This window comes from Cynoglossus semilaevis, chromosome 18 (assembly GCF_000523025.1).
Source record: "Cynoglossus semilaevis isolate Cse_v1.0 chromosome 18, Cse_v1.0, whole genome shotgun sequence".
Taxonomy (NCBI): domain Eukaryota; kingdom Metazoa; phylum Chordata; class Actinopteri; order Pleuronectiformes; family Cynoglossidae; genus Cynoglossus; species Cynoglossus semilaevis.
The window spans coordinates 15,050,069-15,074,225 of NC_024324.1; the positions used below are offsets into that span (position 1 = coordinate 15,050,069).

The 24,157-nt window shown below is 39.4% G+C and overlaps 3 protein-coding genes across 3 annotated transcripts in view; 1 reads left to right on the forward strand and 2 right to left on the reverse strand.

Moving 5' to 3' along the window:
* LOC103394725 (SNF-related serine/threonine-protein kinase-like) overlaps positions 1-2,840 on the reverse strand; it is a 17,425-nt gene extending 14,585 nt beyond the window's left edge. The window contains exon 1 of the mRNA XM_008332150.3: positions 2,396-2,840. The gene's annotated coding sequence lies outside the window, so the exon portion shown is untranslated. The remainder of the gene's footprint in view (positions 1-2,395) is intronic.
* Positions 2,841-4,199: 1,359 nt separating this feature from the next.
* On the reverse strand, positions 4,200-7,378 carry rpl14 (ribosomal protein L14). Its single transcript, XM_008332149.3, has 6 exons — positions 7,274-7,378; positions 6,650-6,751; positions 6,465-6,559; positions 5,976-6,075; positions 5,200-5,253; positions 4,200-4,296 (listed from the first exon to the last, which is right to left on the reverse strand). Exons 1-6 carry the CDS (start codon positions 7,274-7,276, stop codon positions 4,237-4,239), a joined length of 414 nt encoding a protein of 137 aa, XP_008330371.1. The 5' UTR covers positions 7,277-7,378; the 3' UTR covers positions 4,200-4,236.
* Positions 7,379-17,928: 10,550 nt separating this feature from the next.
* grb10a (growth factor receptor-bound protein 10a) overlaps positions 17,929-24,157 on the forward strand; it is a 32,283-nt gene continuing 26,054 nt past the window's right edge. Inside the window, exons 1-3 of the mRNA XM_008332147.3 lie at positions 17,929-18,307; positions 18,423-18,494; positions 21,551-21,658. Coding sequence (XP_008330369.1) covers positions 21,608-21,658 — 51 coding nt within the window. The 5' untranslated portion in view covers positions 17,929-18,307; positions 18,423-18,494; positions 21,551-21,607. The remainder of the gene's footprint in view (positions 18,308-18,422; positions 18,495-21,550; positions 21,659-24,157) is intronic.

The window sequence follows — 24,157 nt, forward strand, 5'->3', positions numbered from 1 at the left end:
GTGACAAAAAAAAAAAAAACACACCTACACACACATACAGGTGAGGGCAAGCATTGCTTTAAAATGACTTCTCCCTAGGTGTGTCTAACATACCTGGAAAACAAGGAGATAAGAGGAACCCAAATACTGTTGCCAGGGAACACAGCTTCCCACACGACTACATACAGTACGGCACAGCAGGAGTAATAGTTTACAGGCTGCGGTTGTGCGAGTGAAATGGAAAAAAGCCTGAGGAACACTTTGGGGTTTCTGAGTGATTCTCAGTTGGAGATGTGCCACAGCGTCAACCGAATGACTCACGTATCTCCGATAATCAGAGGCCGACATCTCGGTCCATCACTGTCTCTGCAGAAATCTTCTGACACTTCGCCTGCACTGACAACATCCAGGTGCCGACCGGGTGTGTTCATACCATGACACACACACACACACACTGCTTAGGTCAACAGAGCCGGTTAGGTGAGATAACTGCGGGATAATTGCGGGCTATTGTAAAGATGCGATGTGTTAGGCCAGTTAGTACAACTGTATCTGTAACAGACACTGCCTTGTTTTGCTAGGTTTATACAAGACCAGGTACACAGGTCTACATTGGTGGTTCCCAAACTTATTTGGGCTTGTAACACTCATGTTGACATCGCAAATGTCTGGCAACCCCTAGGAAGTGTGTGTGGCATTTTTAATCGTAATTTGAAAAAAGGTGGTGGATATAAAATAAAAATAATAATTTTGTGCGTTAATTGTACTAATTTGAGTCACATTTCTTTTTTATATTTGCGATTTTAACGTCACTTTTGGTTAACTTTTTAATTGTTTTTATAGCTATTTTTTTCAAGTTATCCCTGTGCAGACTTTTGGACAAAGCTTAAACTGTTTGAAAATTACCTTTGGACTATTGGTGTAATTATCACTGGTTTTAGTAAATATTGGAGTAATATTTGATACCTTGATGCTATATATGGCTACCGTTTAATTATTCCTTATTATTTATCTGGTAAAAAGCAGCACTTGCTATCTTACTTTATATGTATATATGTACATATATGTATATATTTATGTCAATATACTGTATGTATATACAGTATGTGCTAAATAGATAGATAGATAGATAGATAGATAGATAGATAGATAGATAGATAGATAGATAGAAACAAACTCTACAAACACTCATCTAAATAATCCCTTTGTACAAACTTGGTTACTTCCATGAAACCATATGTAAAGTCCAGAGTACCTGACACATTTACCCAGAGTACTGAAAGGACCTGCTGTACATACCTCGCAGTTGGTTGCATAACTATTCACACAGTGCTGGCAGATATTGATTTACAAGTTTTTGTGTGTGTGTGCGGGGTCAGCAGAGGGGTCAGGGACTGTTCAGCTGATAGCCGCTACTTTCTAATAGCCTGTCAGATAGCAGATAATAACAGGGTTGTCAAACTGCTGCTACACAGGAAAAGGTGTTTCCTGGTCAAATACAATGGAAGCATTAATGCAGTGAATAATAATTAACTAACCACCACTTTGTCTTGTTTATATTATTTCAAAATAAAGTTGTGTGTCTCTCCATATATATTTTTTTATTTAGGGTATTTCAAAATAAAGTTGTGTGTCTCTCTATATATATATTTTTTAGGATTTCAATATATTTTCAATACATTTTTATGTTCATGTCAAAACTGTAAAACCCTGTTGAGACAGAAATGGATTTTCTCAATTTAGGCAACACAAATAATACTGCCTTGATTGAGTTGTGTGGTACTCACAATGTGGTACTCATCCCTGTAATTGTTCCACCATCCCTCAATAGCAAATAGCTGAGTTACTGTTTAATTATAATATACTATTCATCGCATATTAGCTGATGGTCCTATATTTTCTGAGTGTCACATTACCATGGAAAATACCTGGACTGTCACCAAATTAATTTACACTGGGAACCATGGGGCTTGGGACTACAGAGGACTGTACAAAGACTAATTAAAGTTCCCACACTTATTTAACATAGACCTTGAAATCCTCACTGACACAGAGCATCACAGTGGCCTTCAGTTCATCTCGGGGGCCCTCGCTCATCTCTGGGGCCCTGTGTGGCTGCCCCTGTTTCGTCAGCCTATTTGCAACGCCCCTGATGAACACTGCAAAGGTGCTGCCGTTCGCGCTTCCCCCCCGCCCCCCTGTCAACATGCTGCTGCCTGCAGCCACAACAACATAAACATTAGTGATGACGAGCGGCCATTAACCAGCGTCAGCCAACACACACTTATAAAGGCGGCACGTACGAATGCGCAACAATAATGCGCCATTGATTAAATTCAGCAGAGCCCCAATAACTTGACACACCGTGTGACTCCAGCATCACACTGAACACACCGACTACAGTAGCTCTACTCACCGTTGTAGGAAGCGCCGAAACGCCTGCCGTTCCACTCACTGCGGCGGGTTAAAACCGACGTTGGAATTCAGCGATATTTATCTCACCGACCGACACCGACAAAACGCCAAACGGCCGAAGACGAAGCCCAGAGCGGCTGTGTATATCTGTCACACTGTCAACCCAACCTCCTTGTTACTCCCTCCCACCATTTCTTTCCCCTGCACTTTCCCTCGCGTCAAGCTAACGCAGCAAGCGGCTAAAACCGGAAATGAGTGCGACAGAAGAATAGTCCAAGATTAATCAGTAGGCCAGTGGTTCTCAGACTATGGTAGTCAAACCATTTGTGGCTTTTTACAGTAATTATATATCTTTGCATACTTTGTATGTGTGTGTTCTTTCAGATATAAAACAATGTTCAAGGTGGTGTATGTATATATTTTACTACTATTTTACTGTTGTGGTAATAATGGCACCCGGCCTGACAACATGTAAATGTTTTATAATAATATTAATAACAATAATAATAATACGCATGGTCCATGTTAACGCGTTACTGTTTGTGAGGCTTTTAATATGAAGGGACGTTTGGTTTCTTTCCGGTAAGGTTTGCTATCAATGACATCTGTGTGGTTAATGCGCTTGAGCGCCGTTCAACTTTGACGTCAGAGCTACGGTGACAGAAGAGCGTGTTTATCAGGCTTCGTGGTAATTTAACAATTAAAAGACTTGTCATGGTTTGTGACTGAATGACGACTGTGCTTAGGTGTAGTTTTTTTCTCCCTAAGGAGCTTAAATACTGTAGTACGGCACGTAAAAGACGCTTGGGTAAATAAGGGTCAAATACATGAGAAAAATTAGAAGAACAATATATCAGTATTATTATTAGCTCTTCCTGTGACAGTACAGTAACCCTTACACCTTATACTATGAAGTAAGTGTACTGTACTGTGAAGGGTTAGTCATATTTGGCCGCTGAATGCATGTACCTGGTGTGTTTGTGCTATGGGGCAAAGTTCAAGTTTGTGTTATGTAACTTAACACATTGACAAACCTATTAAAGGTAGGTGTTTAAGGTGTAGCTGAGTGACAACTTCCTAGTATTTTATTCCTTGAATTAAAAATCTGGCTGGAAAACCCTTCCAGGGATTGCTCACGTCAAAACGTCATATTGTACAAGTTTACTGGTTTTAATAGATTTACAACGTGATCAACTCTATCACTGCCTTAGACCGCCATCTAATGGCTAAATAGAAAGTAAAAGACATAGGTCCATTTACGCCCCCCTTTTCTACTATATATATTTCTTTTACTATTATATATTTTTAGGGATGCGTTTAATACTTGTCTTGTGTCTAACATACTTTATAGATGTCATACATCACACATATATAATCCTATAGTATGTAGTAGTGACCATAAACAGTTAAGATTTAAATCATATTGTTCTATACAGCTACATGCAACCCAACATATAATGCATACATGAAGTATGTTCTGGTTATACAATATTGTATATATTTATAATTGTCAATGTAGGTAGATCACATCAGCTTGGTCATTTGAATAGTAGGTATGTTAGCATACATAACTACTCTGTGCTATAATTCATAATTAACTTTTGGGTTGGTTCATTTTAATTTTGATTTCTTATAAAAGGAAGACAACAAGTCACAAACAATGTTAAACCCTGGCCCTAATCAAATCAGAAGGAGGATGTTTTGGAAGCAGACTGTGTACCATGTCCACAAACAAAATAATTTAAAAATAATAATAATTAAGCGGTCACATGTTTTGCCAAGTGGTCACAGAAAGGGAGACGCAATAACAAGTCAACAAGAAATTTATTTTGTTTGGAGAATTCACTTCTTTGCTGCCTCTTTCTGGATCTTCTTCACCTCATGCTTGATGATTTTGTTCCTCTGCAGACAGACAGACACACACACAATATCAGTCACTATCATCTCAGTACTGTGGCAGTATTTCCAACACACAACTGCACTTCAATGTTAAGAATGAGCTTCTGTCTTTCTATTTTTGCATTAAATGTACGTAAAATCTCAGTACTGTGGCAGTATTTCCAACACACAACTGCACTTCAATGTTAAGAATGAGCTTCTGTCTTTCTATTTTTTGCATTAAATGTATGTAAAATATAATATTGGCCATCCAAATCACATTGCACCGTACAAAAAAAATATAATATTTTGACTTAAAATGACTGCACGATGAGAACTGCACGCTGCCAAACAACGACATGACCTATTGATGTATTTATCAGGTTGTGAATACAAACACCAACAGTTCAATAGGCATGTAATAAAATATTTTATATTTAAAGTCCCTACTACTAGTGAATAAATACAGGGATATAAACAGCACTAGGAAGCAGAATTCCACAATTATAATCTATTTTGTTATATAACATCTTCAATATTAATACAACAATTATTCTCATCTTTATAATGCAACATTTGGCACACTGCCTACACAAATCCAGCCTCTGCTTCCAGGACGTGTTCTCGATAACTTTCCCACAAGTCATTCAGATATAAAGGCAATTTCATTATAGCCTTACAATGACAATAAAATTTGTTAAATGTGCAACTGGTCTCAGCTGATGCCTTCAATTCAAACACTGTAAAAATTCCATGTTTAGCGCTATCAAGTATTAGTTCAATATGTTTTTGACCAGAGTATATTGGGTGATGATTGTATTTGGGTATCAATAAAACAATTTCAGATCATCTTGACCAGTATTGTAGAAATATTTATTTCAAAATAGACAGTCTTGTTTTTCGAATAATAAAAAAACAAAGTCTTACCATTCTCTTGGCCTTCATCACCTTATAGCGGTCAAAGTCAGACATGTTGGCCCTCTGAAAATATGAAAAGGAAGCCGTCACTAATTTGAAAAGTTAAAGTTCTTGACACATTAAGAGGAAATTGAATCGAAGACTGTATCTGTAGAAATGAAATCACTTGATTTAGACATCATTAAAACAATGGGAATCCTTAAGCCAGGAGAATTACACAAACTGCAACTTTCTAAAATCATTAAAAGGTATCAAAACATTCCAGTCTGCCACAAAACAGTGCCAATGAGAAGTTTGAGGCAAAGAAAATCTTTACGCAACTGCTTCTGCGTCGTGGTGAAGATCATGTGTCAAATACCAACTTTACATTGTAATCTACTGGTTTTAAAGGCAGTGAAACAACTTCACCCACATCTGTATTTTTAGTTGTTTAAGCAAGTCTACTGCCATGTGGTCACAGAAAAGCCTTGGTAAGTGGTCTGCAGATTGGCCGACTCCCAAAAGTATTACTTCTGTCATTTCTTTAGAGTTATTCAATGACAGCATAAAAGCATGAATCCTAGCTAAGATCCAATAGGTAAAATGCAACCCAGAATGTGACAAAATAGTAAAAATAGTACTTTAAATACATGTACATATAGCGAAACAGTGTTTACGGATTTTAAGACGATTCTACAAATAAACAAATCTCATCAACACAGTAGGATAAAATTTCTTGCATATGCAGCTGTTTTTGCAAAATGAATTATTAGCTCTTACTATAACAAACAGGAAAAAAAACATACCTTCTTTCTGGCTTCAATCTTTTTGGCCCAGCTGGTTTGTTCCCACTTCTCATTGACTTGGGCTTTTTCCCAGGCTTTCCTCACGAACTTCTGGCGGGCACTGTGGACCAAGGTGTATAAGCATTAACAATAAACAGACTAAAGTTGTAAGAACAAACAACCAAAACAGTCCAAAAATGAGTTAAGAAGCAAACGGTGCGACTCCCATTTGTAGATCACACTTACGTCTTACTTAGTTTTTGGTTTTATCGTATCTTATTGTAGGGCTACTAAGTTTTCTGTACCTATAAATACTACTTCAATAATCAGTTAAGTAGTGTTTTCATTTTGTGAAGTCACATGCACATTTTGCGTTGTTTATAATTTTAAAAAACATGACGAGCATTTGGGGATTTATGTCAGAAACAGCAAAACACCCGTTGGGTCACCATTTATCTTCCACTGTTTTTAATAGAGCGACAATAATAATAATCACGTTGCCCAACTCACCTGTGTGGAACCTTGATGACAAAGTCTGTGAGCTGCATGCACTTGAAGGGCATAGATTGCCTCTTCACGCCTGTGCAGGGACCATCAATGAGAGCCTGAGAAAGAAAAGACACGACTACATGGTCAACAGACATTCCAACGAAGAGACCAACAACTGGAATGTGTGTCGTATCCTTAAGACTCACCCTGTTCTGGTCAATAACATCTACGATGGCCACCAGCTTGCCAGCATGGGGTCCAAAAGAGACGTAGGCGACACGGCCGATCTCAACGAAGCGCTTGAACACCTGTGGGGGACAGGGTTCGTTTGAGTTTTATAGGTTACAATGTAAACATAGACAGCATACGTGTCTACAAACATCGGGTAGTAGTTGGTTGTTCGGCTCAGACCAGCCCGGGATCAACGCTGCACTATCGGTGCTAGCTACATACGATTAGCTTAAGCTTATGTTGGCATTTCGCAAAAGCTGGTTGTAATAATACGCAAACATGATGCATTTAAATTGACCGAGGACATCGACTTTCTACTACGGTTATTAAGGTGGAGTAGAGAAACAAGCAGCAAGATTTTCCTTCATCCTCTACTTTGCGGCCTCTTAGCTCGGTAGACCACGTTGTGTTACCAACAGTAGCCGACATCTTAAATAAAGTACTTATGGACTTAAAACACGCGTAATTCTATAAAATGTTTGATATATGTGATTATGGATATGTTATAAACACATATGTGGTTGTTAGTTGGCCTTGCAACAACATATTTAGGAAGAAAAAAACATTTAATAATGTCAAAATCCTCATGGCCAACTTACCATGATGGCAGTCCCGGAGCAGAAAGGACGTCACAGCTTCCGCCTGCTGCACATACTGCTTCCGCCAAAGCAATGCGCCTGCGCAGATAATTTCACTCTGTTCTCTGTTAAATCAGCTTGAATGAGCTTACTAAAAAACTTTAGCTCCTGTTTCTACTACTTTCATCCTACTACTTTCATTTGGTTATTGTTCGTTTTGTAGACTTTATTTTCAAAAATTATAAGATTATCTCCAAAGTTTTGTACATATGTCTGGCCCCCCTGGTACTTGAATCCCCAGTATCTACGTTTGAAATAAATATCATGGCAAACTTTAGCTCCTGTTTCTACTACTTTAATTTTGTTAATGTTCATTTTGTAGACTTTATTTTCATTTTTTTTTAGATTATCTCCAAAGTTTTGTACATAAATCTGGGCCCCCTGACACGATAAGTCCCCAGTGTCCACGTTTGAAATAAATATCATGGTCATATCCCAATATTTCCATAAATCTACATACAACACTGCTTATTTTAAACGATTCAGATGAGAACGTTCACCCAAGACATATTTTTTTATTTGTATTCCATGATTTTGACCTGCTCTTGATGAACTTCAATTTGTGATATTTTTAAATGAAACATTTTTAATTGACCTGACTGATATTCAAATACATCATCAATACTCACCAGGAAAACGAGGAAATAAATGCAATAATCGAATTCTAATTAGCACACTATGGATATTGGACAGGATATTGTCATATGGTAGCTCAGCCTGCAGGGGTCAGCAAAGGGCCTTAAAATTTCTATACTGTAACCTCGTCAGTTTTTTATTCTGATAACTGCAAAATATTTAGCATTTATTCGTCTGTAATCACAGCAGCAGATTCCATAATTGTAAACTATGCCAATTTTTGTGCCAATGTAAATACATTTTCAATTCATTTTTCTAAATTTAAATTTATTAGCACCAAGATATCATAATTAATACATATTTGAGTAATTTCTAAAACATATATATAGATAATATTGTCCATTACCCTTTGAAAGGTCATTATATTCATAGTTTTACTGCTAAATTCTGCTTTTGAGTATGTAAAATAATCTTTCACCATTACTCACTGAGTCTGAGATTAATGAAATGAGCTGCAATGCTGCCATCTAGTGACTTTTACTTCAAGATACAGCCTTTTTATCTCCAAAACAATTTTTATGGCACATCATTTGGCTAAACCAAGGCATTGTGTCATCATTATCGATGCTGATATCAGCCCGATAATATTGGTCCGCCGATATTATCGGATATCCCTACCAAGGATGTAAAAAAAATGCCTCTTCCATACTTCCAAGGAGAGAAATTACCTGGATGACAAATAATATCACAATAATCACATGTAATAAGTGATGATGGATGAGAGATGTGTCTTATGTCAGTGTTGTCATCAAGTTGGACAACAATCACTGTTATCCTTTTTGTTGTACTTCTGTCAACCTGGGTTTTGACATTGCACATGACTTTGCAACATGTTAGTTAGTTAAAGCTTTTACTCTTTCAGGGTGTCATAAAATTATTTTGCCGTGTGTCTCCACTGTAAATAATAATTTCAGTGAGAGCCATCTGAACATGAGGATGACAATCACCTTTTGGAGGTACATGAGCATGTTGTGTTTGTACTCAAATGTAGACGTTTTCCAGCAGTTACTGTTTCACTGTAATTTACAGCAGCAGAGTCTCATCATGCGTTAAGCAGGAGTCTTGGGAACCAAACAAAACAGCATTAGCCAGGAAGAGCTTTAACGTCTGGTGAGCGATGAAAAATACTATTTATTTTCAGCCGCTGCGTCATTAATGCTTTGTCCGGCTTTTCCTGTGGCCCTCTCTCCAACAACATGTTTGTTTTCAGATCTATATTTGTGAAGTCGACTGCTACCTTTGAGGGAAATCCTGTTTGACCTCTCGACCTGGTCACTTCCAGGGGAAAGAATGTTAGACCAATGAGAAGTTTACCTTAAACGTACCGATAATACACGTGTCTGGAAACATGACAAGCACAGGGCAGGACCACCGCAAGAAAACACATGCAGAGACTGATGTGCTTGTTTTTAGGGACGACGTCTTGTAATTCTGGTGGAATCAAACCCAGAACCTCTTGCGTGACCGGCAGTGCACGACTCTTAAAAAAAGAGATACTGCAATTAAAGTAAAATAAGCAAAATTTAAAATTTATAGAACATATATGTGTGTATATATGTACATTATATGTGTATATATGTACAGTATGCTGCATATATATTTTGAATCATTTTAATATGTATATACATATACATACAGTATATATGCGTAAATATACGTATACACAAACATGTATATATATGTATAAATATATATATACATATATATGTGTGTACTGGAATAGCAACAAATTAATCAAAACAAAAAAGGCCAATATGTTAGTAATCATTTGTTAAAGTTGGACAGTATTTGATTTGGTCAATTACATTTTCAAAACAATGAGTAACAATAACACAAATTAAAGCCAAAATGAATTAGGAATTAGCAAACTGACGACATCCTACACTAACAGCCAACGAATTGCACTTGGAAAAAAAATCATCTGAATCATTTCGCAAGTTGTAATTATTCCATACTGGATCATTGATATTTATGATAGCAGGGACCTGACCTTTGACCTACGGTGCAGTAGTTTCTTAGGATGTGAACTGATGTTTGTCCCTACAGCGTGGCACGGTGCAGTAGTTTCTTAGGATGTGAATGTGAAAACTGATGTTTGTCCCTACAGCGTGGTGAATACCATTACAAACACACACACACACACACACAGTATAGTCAAGCTGCTTCTCAATTGCGTGCACACAAATATACCCATATGGTTGCAGTTAGTCTGTAGTATTCTGCTGAAGTTGCCCTTGGTGTTTCATGTCTGGAAAATCTGAGTCATGCTTGTTTGACAAGTCATCTGTGATCTAATGTAGGCCGTGTTTATTCGCCATGTGATGCATTAAAGCGCCTTCGTAAACGCGTAGAGATGCTTAGATAGTTAACGCACAACAGTCTGCACTATAGATGGCGCACACGTGGCGTGCGTAATGGTCTAAGTGTTGGACAACTATATTCACCGAATATTTTATTATGTAGAGGCATTCTTTTCACTGTCGTAACGTTCAATTCCAGAACTCAGACTCATGTCTAATACTCATCCTGATTTCCAGGAATCATGACTCATGTTGGATTCGAACTGGTGATTTGGACACAAGCATTGATTGCTTTAAGGCCTAAGACACTGGGAAGCCAAAATACTTTCTTTAACTGCTCCCTCCGGGGGTCGCCAGAGTGGATCATCTGCCTCTGTCTCACTTCGTCTCTTTCCTTCAATAATCTTACACCGATCGTCCTCCTGTGACCCTTCACTACGGCAAGGCATCTTCTATGGCCGGGCTGTCAAAGTCATCAGCAATACAATACAATACCATAGTCTCCCATGGAAGACTGTATGGATGTAAGTACGATAGATAGGTAGATAGATAGATGATAGATAGAGGGAGAGACAGAGAGATAGCTAGATAGAGAGAGAGAGAGAGAGAGATGGAGGGAGAGAGAGAGGTAGATAGATAGATAATAGAGAGAGAGAGAGAGATAGGCAGATAGATAGATAAGAGAGAGAGAGAGAGAGAATTTTAAATTGTTACTTATTAATTGTTAACTAATTGTTAACTTATTTTGAGGAAAAGCAAGACGGATATGTGCACCATATCTGACAGGTTCAAATCCAAATTTCAATTGCGTCAGAGTTGGGTTGTTCATTTGTCGCAACAGGAATGCTAGGTCCTAGTCCTATGAACGATGAGTGAATTATGTAATGACAAACGGATCTCGGAATGTTTAATCCTTTCTGACCTCCCAATCATCAGTGTTTGTTTTGGTTGTAAACGAAGCAGTGGAAAAGCTGAGCTTGGCATTTGCGTCTATTGAACTGTCCATAGATCGACACACAACAATGGCCCTCGTAACGATTCTCCTGACCATCCTCATTTATTCACTCAAAGGCGTTCTGATCCCTAAAGGAACTCATTTCCGTCCGTTAGCAACTGTTCGGCCGTCTCGTTTTTTGGGGTCAGCTCTGTTCTTGTCACGGCGAACAAAGAACAAAAGTGGGCACTGCTGTACAGCAGCACAATGTGGGGTGGTTCTCTCGTATGGCACATAGGGCTGACATCCAATAATTTCTGGAAACATGTACAGGGGGGAAAAAAACCAAAAAAAAAAAACGAAACAAAGAGCAGCAGTGCAAATCTTGCGTAACAGGCCGCAAATACAGAGAAAACGTCTCCAGCCTCGGTGAAGCTGTCATCTGCTGCAGTAGTAAAACAATGGGAGTGAAGGGTGAGAGATAACAGAGCACTACCCCTGCTGTTATAATAACACACTCGGGTGGCTATATTTAGGGCCTCACTTTGCCAGATATGCCTGGTGTGCATTGTGAGTGTGTGTGTGTGTGTGTGTGTGTGTGTGTGTCTAAGTACCCATGAACATTAGTCTGTCACTGCCATGCTGTGCCTGTGTAATGACTTCCATGCACTCCTATGCGCATTCCCCTCCTCCTTCGGGAGATAGAAATATTGCATGCCTTAACAGGACATATTATGTTACTTAGATGTCTACATGCTAACACGCTAACATGCTGCGGTAGTTAAAAAAAAGAGCAAAGTTTGGAGCTCACACACCCATTCTGAACAAGTTTTTTTGGGGTGCCTTTACCTTTAAATGCTAATGAGCTACTGCATGCCCCGCCCACATCTGCTGCAATGTAACCTTTGCAGCTTATATCAGTGGTTGAGCAGTAAAAAGAAAACACCTGGAGCCACAGTATTTTTTTATTTTTACCATTATTCTATGTATAAAAAGCATAGTTTATAGTGTGTTGCATTTGTGAAAAATCAATGAACTGCTAGGGAGAGAAGTGAATTTTTATTTTGGCATGTTGAACACTTTTTGCAGACAATTTTTTTTCTTTTTGGTTACCATTAGCAAGACTCTCTTCTCCCTTGTGTCTGTTTCTCTGAGGTTAATTAGTCTCATCACTCCCACCTGTGTCCTGTGACTCTCTGTTAATCAGTCTCACTCGTTTCACGACTATGTCTGCCTCTCCTGCACTCTGTCTTTGTCGTGAAAACTGTCTACCCTTGGTCCAACTTAACGTCTGTTCATCTCCTCAAACAGGATATTGTGACATCACGAACTAGAACCGCAGACTAAATTTGGAATGATTGGAAAAGAAGTGTGAATGCGGTTAAAAAAAACCCCACAAAAAACAGTTGATCTTTGTGCTACAGAGCTCACAAATCACCCTCAGTCAAGCTTGGCTGACTTTCAGTCAGCGGGACTCCAAGTTACTGGCTGACGCATACGCCGTGCATTCACCCTTACCAGGTTTAAATGATTAACATCTTCGATTGAGTATATTTGTATCTAAAAGAGTTGAAATGCTTTAGTTGTTTTCAAACAGTTTAAATGTTGGCAGTGTCGGTATTAATATCCAGTTGGCCTTTTGGCAGCAGATGACTGACACCTACACAGGGAGACTTAGTATAAAAGGAGGGAAATGCCTGTCTGCTTGGTGCACAGGATACATTCTTTCCCATAACTTCAGAATAAGTGGGATTAGTTGTTTGTTTCCACTATATCAGATCACTATATTGGAGTCCCTTTATAACATAGAACATTATATATATACATATATATAGTGGGTTTGTTGAATATATATTTACATATGTATGTATATATATATACTTATACACATATATTTATATATGTATATATATATACAAATATATATTTCTACATGTGTATATATACATATACACATATATATTTACATATATGTGAATATATATACCTATATATGCGTGCACATATATACATGTATACAGTATATTAGGTCTGTCAGTGGCAAATATATTTTTTAATATATTCCTGGCAAAGAAAGACAAATAAGGTAGGTAGATGTATGTGTTTTACACCTGTATACCTATATGCACCTACATACAAATATACATACATCTATACACACATATATATGTATATATGACACATATATGTATATGGAATATATATATGTATAATTTTAGTAAAAATAATTTCATCACTAACAGTGTGTTTGCTGTTTCCTCTCTCTTCTCTCGAGTGGCCTTTTCGTCGTCCTAGTCTGAGAATCGTTTGCTTCATTTATGATGAAAGGCCCTGCCACGCTGTTTCTGCTGCTACAGGTTCAATTTCTGAGGTGCAATGCAAACATTCCAAGTGATTTAGCTGCGGCTAAATTAAATTCCTCAAATGATTATTGCCTGAGTTCCCTTTTCTTCTCTCTCTACTGTGCATAGTGAAAAGACTCGCAGGTGGAGGAAGAACATTCCACTTCTATTCTCCCGCTATTGAAAAAGAAGTCATGTTCCCTACTTTCTCAGTGCTTTGTTCCAGTGGCCTACAGAGGGCGATGGAAAGGTACAGTGGGGGGCATTAAGCCCAAACATCTGCCTGGCAACAGCGCAGGTGTTTTGACAAAAGTGAGATCACAAACTATGATAAATGACATTTAAAAGCCATGCATAAAGGCTAAAATGCTTTTATCATATTCTATGCCATCTATTGGGGAAACATGGGTATTGCAGGGAAAAGGCAGAAGTATAATGATAATATAAATAAGTTATATACGTTTTGCGGGCCGGATTAAAAAATTAAACGGGCCGCACCGGCCTTAGTTTGCCCATGTCTATGCTTATACATTTTGATTGATTTGTTGCCAAAAGTGGATGTAGATGATCGTCGTACCAAGTGATTGTTTCTAGGACACACATATCATCTCGGCACCTTTAGCACCTTTAGCACCTTAACCCCCGTTAGCATCTAACACCTGCAGAAGACAGAGTCCATTGAGAACCGGTCAAAGACGACATGTGAAAGTCCGTGGGGTCTAATAATAGTTAATGATTTCGGGGGAAACTTAATGTGTTATGCATACTGTAGACGGGGTAAACTGAGGTTCATTGGTACTGACGTACCCTACAGCCGGAATGAAAGGAATGCTCTTTTATTAGTGGATTAGAGGTATGAGGATTAATCTACAGCTTTGACTTTGATCTCCTACCCCTTACTTTAAGCAACTTCGGAGGGTAGATGGGGCCAGCATACATTTCAGACACATGCAGAGTGCATATGAAACAGATTATTTTTATGTTGAGTAGTGTTAACCATCAACGCTATCATCAAAAAAATAATGTTCGAGATTTGTCTTAAATGCTTGGGTCATACGTGTGGTGAGGTAGATTTGTCTTAAATGCTTGGGTCATACAACGTGTGGTGAGGCGGGTGTTGCTTAGCTCTCGGTTTAAAATAGCAAAAATCTCTGAATTCAAACATTGTGTTCTAAACAGTTAATACGATTGAAGCGCTAAATATAATCCTATAATCTCTTGTTAGAGGGACAGTGTTTCCTTTCAACAAAGCCCATACAATCATAACATTTCTTTCTGTTGCTTTGTCTAAATGTAAATATTTACTTGTAAAAGGTAAAACTAATGTAATAATAATGTAATAAGATGCAGGGCTATGGCTATTGGGCTTAGCTTAGCCTTGCCTTGCTGTAGAATGACATATATTTAAAAATTCTTTTTTTGTCTTAGACTACAACTGATGTTGGGATTTTTTTTTCTTATAGCAAGATTATGAAAGAATGTCTGCAATCAACTACTTCCTGTAGTTGATCGATGTAATTGCTAGGGTTAAGCCTCATGAGCTAAATTAGCACTCTCCAACCTTTTTGTACCAAGGACTGGTCGGCCGGTATCAGCCATTGTTGAAGGATCATTAAATTTTCAAAATAAAACATCTTTAATTCTGTTAGTATCGGAGTCCAAATGACCTATTGTTTTGATACATTTAAAGGGAAAGTAAAGGGATATGACTGGAGTCCTTTGGAATGACGTAAATTAGTAAAACTGAAGTACATTTTTTCACTCTGCCCCACTGTTACCCGGTGCAAAATGACCTACGGACCGGTACCGGTCCCCAGACCAGGAGTTGGGGACCCCTAGACTAAAGGATAATACTAGAGTATTTGAAACCAGGATGCTCTGATTTTGTGTGTCCAACCTCAGTGTCTCAAACTGATAAAATTAGGTCCCATCATGGACCAAAAACAGCAAACGTACCACATTCACTTCCAGGCGACACATTGTTGAATAGTTTGAAGATGTTTAGCTTTCCAATCATTCTTTCCATTTGAATAAAACTCAACTTTAAATTGAAGCCTAACATTCTGGGGAATGTTAAAATGTTATATATTCACATGTTGATCTTGGATGCCACGACTACTGTGCAAACACTGTCTCATTGCACAGACATCTGTATCTTTACCTCTCTCGCATAAGGACATACAATACCTCCATGCTCTCCAAAGTATGTCAAAAACAATAATATCACTAGAGGTCGGGTCAGTTAATGACGATCATGATTAGAATTCACCCTGGGAGGGAATCTTAACATCTGCACCAGATTTTATTTTACTATCCAGACGTTTTGAAACCTTTGTCCTCATAAACAACCACAGCTGATTTCTGAGGACGCTTCAGTTTATCCTCTAAAGTTTGATTCAGTCTATTTATAATATGAATCGAGGTAATAAATAATACATATGACAATTATCTTAGTCACTTCTCCTAACCATTGTTACCGCCGCAATATTTCGTAATTGTAGATATAGCACTATTTAGACTAGGGTTGCCAGAGATATGGCCCGTGGGCCAAAGCCAGTCCACTAAGGTGTTCAATTCAGCCCGCATGAGGAATGTTTTAAGTGGAAAAAAATGCACAAACACTGCATGTAATTGATGTTCTTTCAAATATTGAACCAAAATGAGTTTGACAACTCTGGTTTATACTAAGGAGTGAACTTTAAAAAAAACATTAATACATTATTTTGACAACTGTTCTTGGACCGCACAACCAAGGACACTTTGACAACACAGACCCACACAGGAACGTATCATCTATCAAACGTGACACAAGCACACAAGTTGTACAACAGCAGAGAAACAAACACAGTCAGGGTGACCCAGTTCCACGTGGCTGCTTCCAGGTTTTTGTGTATTACAGAGAACACAACAAGGATGTTAGATATTCACAACAAAATTAAAGGAGGACACAGCAAACCAGTTTAAACATCTCATTTAAACACACTATACATTGTATTTACAACTGAAGACAATTTGGACCCATGGTGGTGTGAGTAGTGTTGCATGTTGTGTGACCAAACTGACCTCCTAAGGCCTGGAGAGACTCGGATTCCACCACATCTGTAATGCCGATCTAGTTCCCAACAAAGGTCAGTGGGATTTTAATGGAGCAGCCATGCTCACTCTTTGTTTTCAAAACACAGCGTACGTTCGTGTGATTTACGACTACGCAGATGGAAAACATCAAGCTGTTTCTACTGTGCCTTACATAACTCTATTGCATGTTAACTTGGAGCGAAAACAAACAGAGCAGTAGGACCGTGTGGTCAGCAGATAAGACAGACGCTTGGCTTACTGTTGGCTTTAGAAGGCAACGCTGCTTTGAAGTGCTCGAGGGTCTCATCCCTCAAATGCTCGTGCTGTAATTCTTAAAACACACGTTGGAAGTCATGGTTTTGAAGCAAAGACCGCAACGATATCAAACAAATGTCTAACTTGCTTACTTACAGTACAATAATAACTAAGGATGTCCGATATTCACTTTTTGCCGATATCCAATATGCTGATTTTGCCTAAACACTTAATTTCCGATATTAAACGATACATAACATACGATAACATAGCGGTGGTTAAGGAAGTTATGCCCCACCTAAGGGAAAGAAGTTTTTTTCTACCCCTATCTCCCAATTCAATTACTACTTACACCTGGTAATGTCATAAGCGACTAGTTGATGTCAACTAAACTTGGTACACAGTATACGATAATAAATAAATAAATACATATATGTACATATAATATCTATAAATAGAATATATATTTATTATGTATATATTACCTTATGTCATTTGTTAATAAATTACAATTTTTTTTGTGACGCAAAACTGAAAATGTCCTGAACCGTGAAACTGTCAAAACTGAGGAACATAGCAAAAAAAATTGCTTCTCCGTAGCTGTACACAGCAAGTAAACATGTACAGTATGCGTACATATATGCTTGGCATACATGTACTGTCTATGTTCTTTATATATATATGTACTGTAAATATACGTGTTCAGCAGTCACGACGGATGGCATGACATTAGCGGCTGTCACCCCAGAGCTGAGGCATGTTGAGGCCTCGGTCTGTACGAAGGGTTAAAGTTAGGTCTACAGCACACTGCAAAAAATTTATATCACGAAAGTTCAAAATTAAACTTCCGCCAGGTTTCGGGACAACAAATTAGCAATTTAGATGTCGTTAAGGCAGTCACTCGCGTATCATAAATGTGAGTTCGTCGAATTTCGGATGATTTATTTAAAACTTTTACTTTAAAACTTTGAGAAAACAAGGAGGAGACTCGTCATTTCTTTCAGTGTCCTGTTGTAAAAAGGGCGGGGCGCGGAGATAGAGATAGATGACAGAGAGAGCGAGAGAGGGAGAGAGAGAGAGAGAGAGAGAGGGAGGGAGAGAGAGATATGTCAGCTGGTCTAAAGGAGCAGTGTGAGAGAGAAGTACGTATGGACGTGTGCAAATGTGAGTGCGCGTCCTTATTTGTGTGTGTGCGTGAGTGCGAGTGCGTATGTGTGAGAGGGGGCGGCGGCGGGGGGACAAGGTGAAGACTACAAAGTGCGGAGGGTTCAGTTTTGTCGGGGTGGGTGGGGGTGTTTTCGGTGCTGTGGGTTAAGACACTTCTGCGTGGACCGTCCAGACGTGGACAGTCGAAGCGCGCCGGCTGCTCCAGAGCTGCTCTCATTACCATAGAGACTCGGCTGTGTGTTTTTTTTTTTATTGGAGCTCCTCCTGCTCACTCGGAACGAACACGGTCAGACTCTGTATATTAAGCCTTTTATTCATAGTGTTAGTGGACAGTGATGCAAGTAAAAAAAAAGGCATGCTGTTTTAAGCTTCTGACCACATTTTGTGTTTTATTTCCACAGGTGACACCGACTTGTTTTTGATTCTACACAAGAAAACCCCCAAAAAATCATTTCACTGCACGCGTGCTGCAGGTAACCCAGCTCACCGTTCCATGAAAAGTTGTGTTGAAAAAATTAGAACTCCGTTCTATGCTAACAGTGTTGATGTGATGTTGTTGGGATTACGTTGGTCAGCAACTACGGCGACGTCATTTTCTACTTACAAACACCGTTGTGTTCACTTTGGAAATATCGTAGCGATAACGTATGGAATATTTTTATTATTTAAAAACAAACAGGGTAACTTTTGACACGGGAATTTAAATGGCCGCAGTAGCCATTATTCCAGAACCTTCCCAGGTATCAAACAGCGCGTTAATTAAATGACGTCACAATTGTTTCTGACATGACTGCCCGTCTTTAGGTTTCAGCAGTTGTGACTAAGACTAATGACGGTTATATGTTGCATGTTCTTTTTTGCTTTTATTGCAATGTATAAAGTACATAAGGCGGTTCTTAAAGTGAGGGGCAGTCCCCTGTCGGGGAACAGAGCTGTGGTGCACACCCCTCCCCCGCAAGAGCTTTAAAGCAAGCCATATTAATCTCAATTTCAGATTTTTTTAAAAAAAATTGCTCCATAGTAAGAATACATTTACTTTAGTCAACACGAATACTAATATTAAGGGAATTGCATTTTTTTAAATTACATTTTGAAGCAAAAGCTGTGAATGTGTTGACCTTGGGTGGGCTCTACAGAAGGGGTCCCTTCAGAAAATGTTTGGGGATGTCTGTAAACAATGGGAATGTTCTGTTGGTTCCAGAAGAATCCTAATTTGTATATAGGTCTATATACACTATTGCATGTTTATCTCCCATGTATACAACGATTGTTATTTCTCCATCCCTGAATGTGTGTTTGTTATTTATAAACTGGACATCGTGTTCTGATTAAGAATGTGCCGGACGATTCTTAGGGAACGTCTGCAAACTCAGTTCTTACATACTGTCTTTTTGGGAATTTCTAGAGGTGGAAATTTCAAGGTAAAGATATATATATGTACTGCTACTTCCTGTTTCTTCTAGGCAAAAGAAAAAAAAAAGAAAACAGTTTGTAATTAACTGCTAAAAGCATATTGATTAATGCTCTTGTTAGCATCTGAGCCCATTTCTACAGGTGCGGAGGTAGACGTCTGTGTACCCGCACACAAACGCATACACACACACACACACACACACACACGTGGCATTATTAAGTTGCTCCCTGCTCCATTTAATTCTCCAGATCTCCTCGTACGACCAGTAAAGCTGAATTACTCCCATTCTCCGCAGGAGTAACCACAAATGTCAGCAAATGTCAAGCACTCGGAGATTTGGCTTTGCTTCCGGGCTTATTAACCACACATATGATATGCCTTGCCTGTGCCCGGCTCGCTGATTGGTGCGGAGTCTCATAAGCCCGTGCAGGAAAATGTGAGATATAAAACTAGGAGGGAAAATGCGTGCAATTACCAGCAGTGAAGAGGCTGTCTACAAGTGCACACACACACACACACACACACATGCCCTTGCACACACATTTAAACACACATTCACAGTCAGCACTCAGCAGAGCAAACTAAAGATAGCAGAGCCCCAGTGGAAACAGTAATTAGTGGGGTGAAAAGAGAGGGAGAGGAGGAGGAAGAGGGAAAGGAGGAAGAGATATTGTTTGAACGATCTGATATCTGTTACATAATGACTCGTACAATGAACACAGTCTCGGAAAGAAAGCTCGGACAAACTAGGAGAGGGGGGGGGGTGATCTATTGGGTGGAAATACAATACAGTTCAGTTTGTTAAAAAAGAAAAAAAAAAAGAACCCTTTGTAGCAGCCTTTCTCTGAAACTTGGACGTAAGCTGTAGAAATAATCGAATTTGAAATAACTTCTCCTGGCCGTCTGACATCTCCCAGTGACAGTGGGTGGGCAGATGGGAGTTATTCAATGGACTGATCGGTTCGGTTTTTCATGGTTGAAAATGTTCACCATCTGGACATTCTCGCCAACAGGCTGAGGTAGGATTTTTTGGTCGGAATAGATTTCCAAGCAAAATAATAAAATAAAAAAAAAGGGAATGACATAATTGCTCCATATCCATGGAGCCCATTTATCTTCACATTACACAGTTTGAAATGGGGGGTGGGGTGGGGTGGGGGGGTGCAGCTACAAATACGTCCAACAACTCCAGAGTGTCTTTCTGAATCAGGCAAAGGCGAAATGCAACTCGGGATCGATACTGCAGTGTGTTCGTGTGTATACTTGCTTACTATCACACACTCGAGGACAACCCTCCCCCCCTCCGCCCCGCCCCGCTTACGCAGAGCAGATAAAGCAGCGCAGCACGGTGGAAATAGCCGACTCCTATCTCGGTTTTCTCTCACTCCCGCCGTCTCTTTCGCTCCTTTACCTCCTTCCTCAGTCTGCAGGTAGAGAGTTGACATGTACACGAGGTTGGAGTTTGATTTTTTTTTTTTTTTTAATTCTCAACCTCAGGCTTTGTTTGCTAACCACCCTTTGTGTAAGTGCGTGTGTGTATATGTGCTGTTTGTACATAATAGATAGTGTTTACATTGGATTTGGTGTGTACACATACATCCATGCCCTTTGTTTGATTGTTATATGGCTTTTTAAAGTAAGAACACTCTAAGTTACTCTAAGTTTTATGCAGTGTCTACTTAAATAATTGTAAATATAAATCACTTTTTTTTTTTTACCTGATCGTGTTTATTACATGGAAATGTTTTACACCGAGGGTCCTCAACATATGTCAGAGTTCTGTTCCTACGGTGTGATTTAACTCGATTTTCGCTGCAAGTCTGAACTCAAAGCAAATGTTGCAAAATGTACGGCGCGTTTAGCGTAGCATGATGATGTATTCTGCTTGCTTCTTTCGTCTTGTGTGAACTCGTTGGCGAGTTTTGAAGCTGTATGTCAGAATGATGGAATGATAGTTTCTTAATAAATTTATGGGAGCTGGCGACTTAACCACAAAATGCTGCAAGTCGAGGATGCTGTAAAACCGAGGACCACCTGTATTTTCCAGTATATTCACAGGGGAACTTTCCAGTTATCGTTTTTTTTTATAAAATCTCTTTTGTACTTTATGTGCAGGGTGCTGGTGGAATCAGTGGTTGTCCTCTCCGACACTGGGAACACTGACGGAACAACATGGCCTTAGCGGGATGTCCTGACTACTTCATACGACACCCAAACTACCAGGTAAATGCCTTGTTTCAATACTGTATAACGGTGTCGTTCACCGCCTAGATGAAGGCACGCAGAACTGTTTAAAGGAAAACTGTTTATTTTCAAGTAAACCAAAAAGGTTCATGCCGGGCTAATGGACTTGGTTTTTTTTTGTTCTCTATTTTCCTAACTGTCAGGAAGGAAGTGCAGAAGAGTAACTTATATTGTTAGATAATTACTCCAAAAACACTCGGCCGTTCCAGTGACGTGTAAACATTTACAGAACCAGACATAAAGTTGGAGCTGCGGCTCCACAATGTTGTGCGTGGTGACGTGGTGACAAACAAAAATAAAAGCAAAAATAAACCAGAGAAGAGCGGGCGCCTCAATTTAACACTGACCTTTAGATTTTGAGACGTTCTTCCGCCATGACGTTAACTTGTTTACTTCGGCTGAGTTATCGCAGATCCAGGCATCGCAGTTTCTCCGAAATTGTTCATTAATACTCTGCGTGGATGAACTGTAAGTATACGATTTAAAGCAAATTTACACAGCTGTAAAGGTACAATTTGGGTTAAGCTAATTTAGCTGCTAACTATTTGCTAAATAAATGGTTTGTCTTCTTGAATCTGGTGATACAGAGAAATTTTATACAGGGAGTCCTCGGTTTATGACGTCCTCGACCTACGGCGTGTTGTTGTTAAGTCGCCATTTCCGATAAATTTATTAAGAAAGTCTTTTCCAACATTCAGACGTATTGCAAATTTTGCATAGGAACTAGTTGACGAGCACAGTGGAAGAATACGTTGTCGTACGGTGCTATACACCGAAGACGGCTTTGCTAACATTCTACGATTGTGCGCTAAACGTAGCATTGCGCTACATTTGCTTTCTGTCGTTAGTCAAAAGTACGGAAAGGTTTAAGAGAATTCGGAGTTATGTTTGTCCGTTTTGTCTTCGATTACTATCATGTGTACGGTCGCTTTGCCGATGTACTTTCCTCGGAGCGAAAGACTCTTAGCAGAGTACGGTGAAATACGGCGTCTCCGCAACACAACAGACCCCACTTCCCCTGTCCAACTGCTGTAGAATGAGCTCTTTGTTTTCCGCTCGGATTTTTCTCCTCTCCAACCATCGGGTAACCTAAAGAATTTGGCTAAAGAGCACAGTGGTAGTCTATAAATAGAGCCGTAAAACAAATGACAATTACAAGCCGTGGGCTTTGTTGCGAGACACGGACATGAAAGCACGGGGCATGAGCGTGTGATGTCTCACTGGGCGAGATGGGGATGACGGAGGTGACGTAGCCTCAGCTGCCTTATCCCTCTTAATGAAGGTACAAAAATGCAGTTCCCCCCGCTGACCCAAACCGTGGGACCACGGAGCCCTGTGAAACTGCCATGAAGTTGGATCTGTTCATGTTAGCTTTCAGGATTCAAGGGTTATTGCTCCAGTGAGACCCGAGTGAATAGTGAATTGAATCTCTATAGAAAACAAGATTCCTCCACTCTGCATTAAAAGGGGAAAAAAAAAAACAGTTTGTGGAATAAAGGGAGAGAAGCGGGTTACAACACTGCTGTGTGTGTGTTGGTGTGTGTGTGTGTGTTTGTTTGTTATGTAAAGCTTGTAAGATGACATGACACAGCATGGCTGCAACACTAACACACACCACACCATGAAGTCTGTCTCCGAGCAGTGACTGAAGGTTTAGTTTAGAGATAAGAACCAAATGAGCCCTACTTTCTGCCTGCTTACATAACACTAAGCATGTTTGCAGATCTTGGCACCATTCCAGGCACTCTATGAAGAGTGTGTGTGTGTGTATATGTGTGTGTACTCCTGTCTATCTGTCTTAGTAAAACTATGGTTCTTTGCCAAAGATGCCTCGGTGAAAGCAGCCACAAACACATTTCATCCCTGTTCTCCTCCCTCTCAGTAATGGACGTACTGCAACGAGGATGTTTTCCAATGTGCACGGACAAAAGCTGCTGAGCAAAAAAAAAAAAAAAAAAAAGCACAGTGCGCAAGACCCCGAAGCTTGGCCCGACTTATGTGAACCAAAGGTGTTCAACAGATCAGGGCAGGAACATTTGTTCCAAGAACATAAAGAGGAATTTGTTCATTCTGTTCTCGGGAACTGAGGGGGGTCAGAAATAGCCTGTAGCTTGTGCTTTCGAGGAATCCTGGTCTCTGAAATGTTCCCTGGAACGCTGCAGGCTGCGGGAATGGAAGGGATGTGTTTCGTCAGGTTTTAAGTTATGCTCCAGAGTCAGTGTGGCATGCTATAGATGATGGTTGACCTGAATATGTGACGACGACGAGCGAATAAAAACAGCCACAAATCATGGAGGTAGATCGCTGAGAAACGCCCAAAGCCAAATGTGGACAAAAGCTGTGGCACATTCAAGTAAAGTATATCATGATTCAGATGCCCCGCAACTAATAAGTGCAATAAAAACATGTATTTTTAATTAAAAGAATAATGAGATTGAAGTCGTAAATTCATGAGATTGAGGTCGTAATGTTACAAGA

What these genes read in the sequence shown, in the direction of transcription:
- rpl14 (XM_008332149.3), bottom strand. An exon ending in GTCATCAAGGTTCCACACAG is followed by an intron (nt 6,076 to 6,464) that starts GTGAGTTGGGCA and finishes CTTGGTCCACAG; the next exon opens with TGCCCGCCAGAAGTTCGTGA. An exon ending in AGATTGAAGCCAGAAAGAAG is followed by an intron (nt 5,254 to 5,975) that starts GTATGTTTTTTT and finishes TCATATTTTCAG; the next exon opens with AGGGCCAACATGTCTGACTT.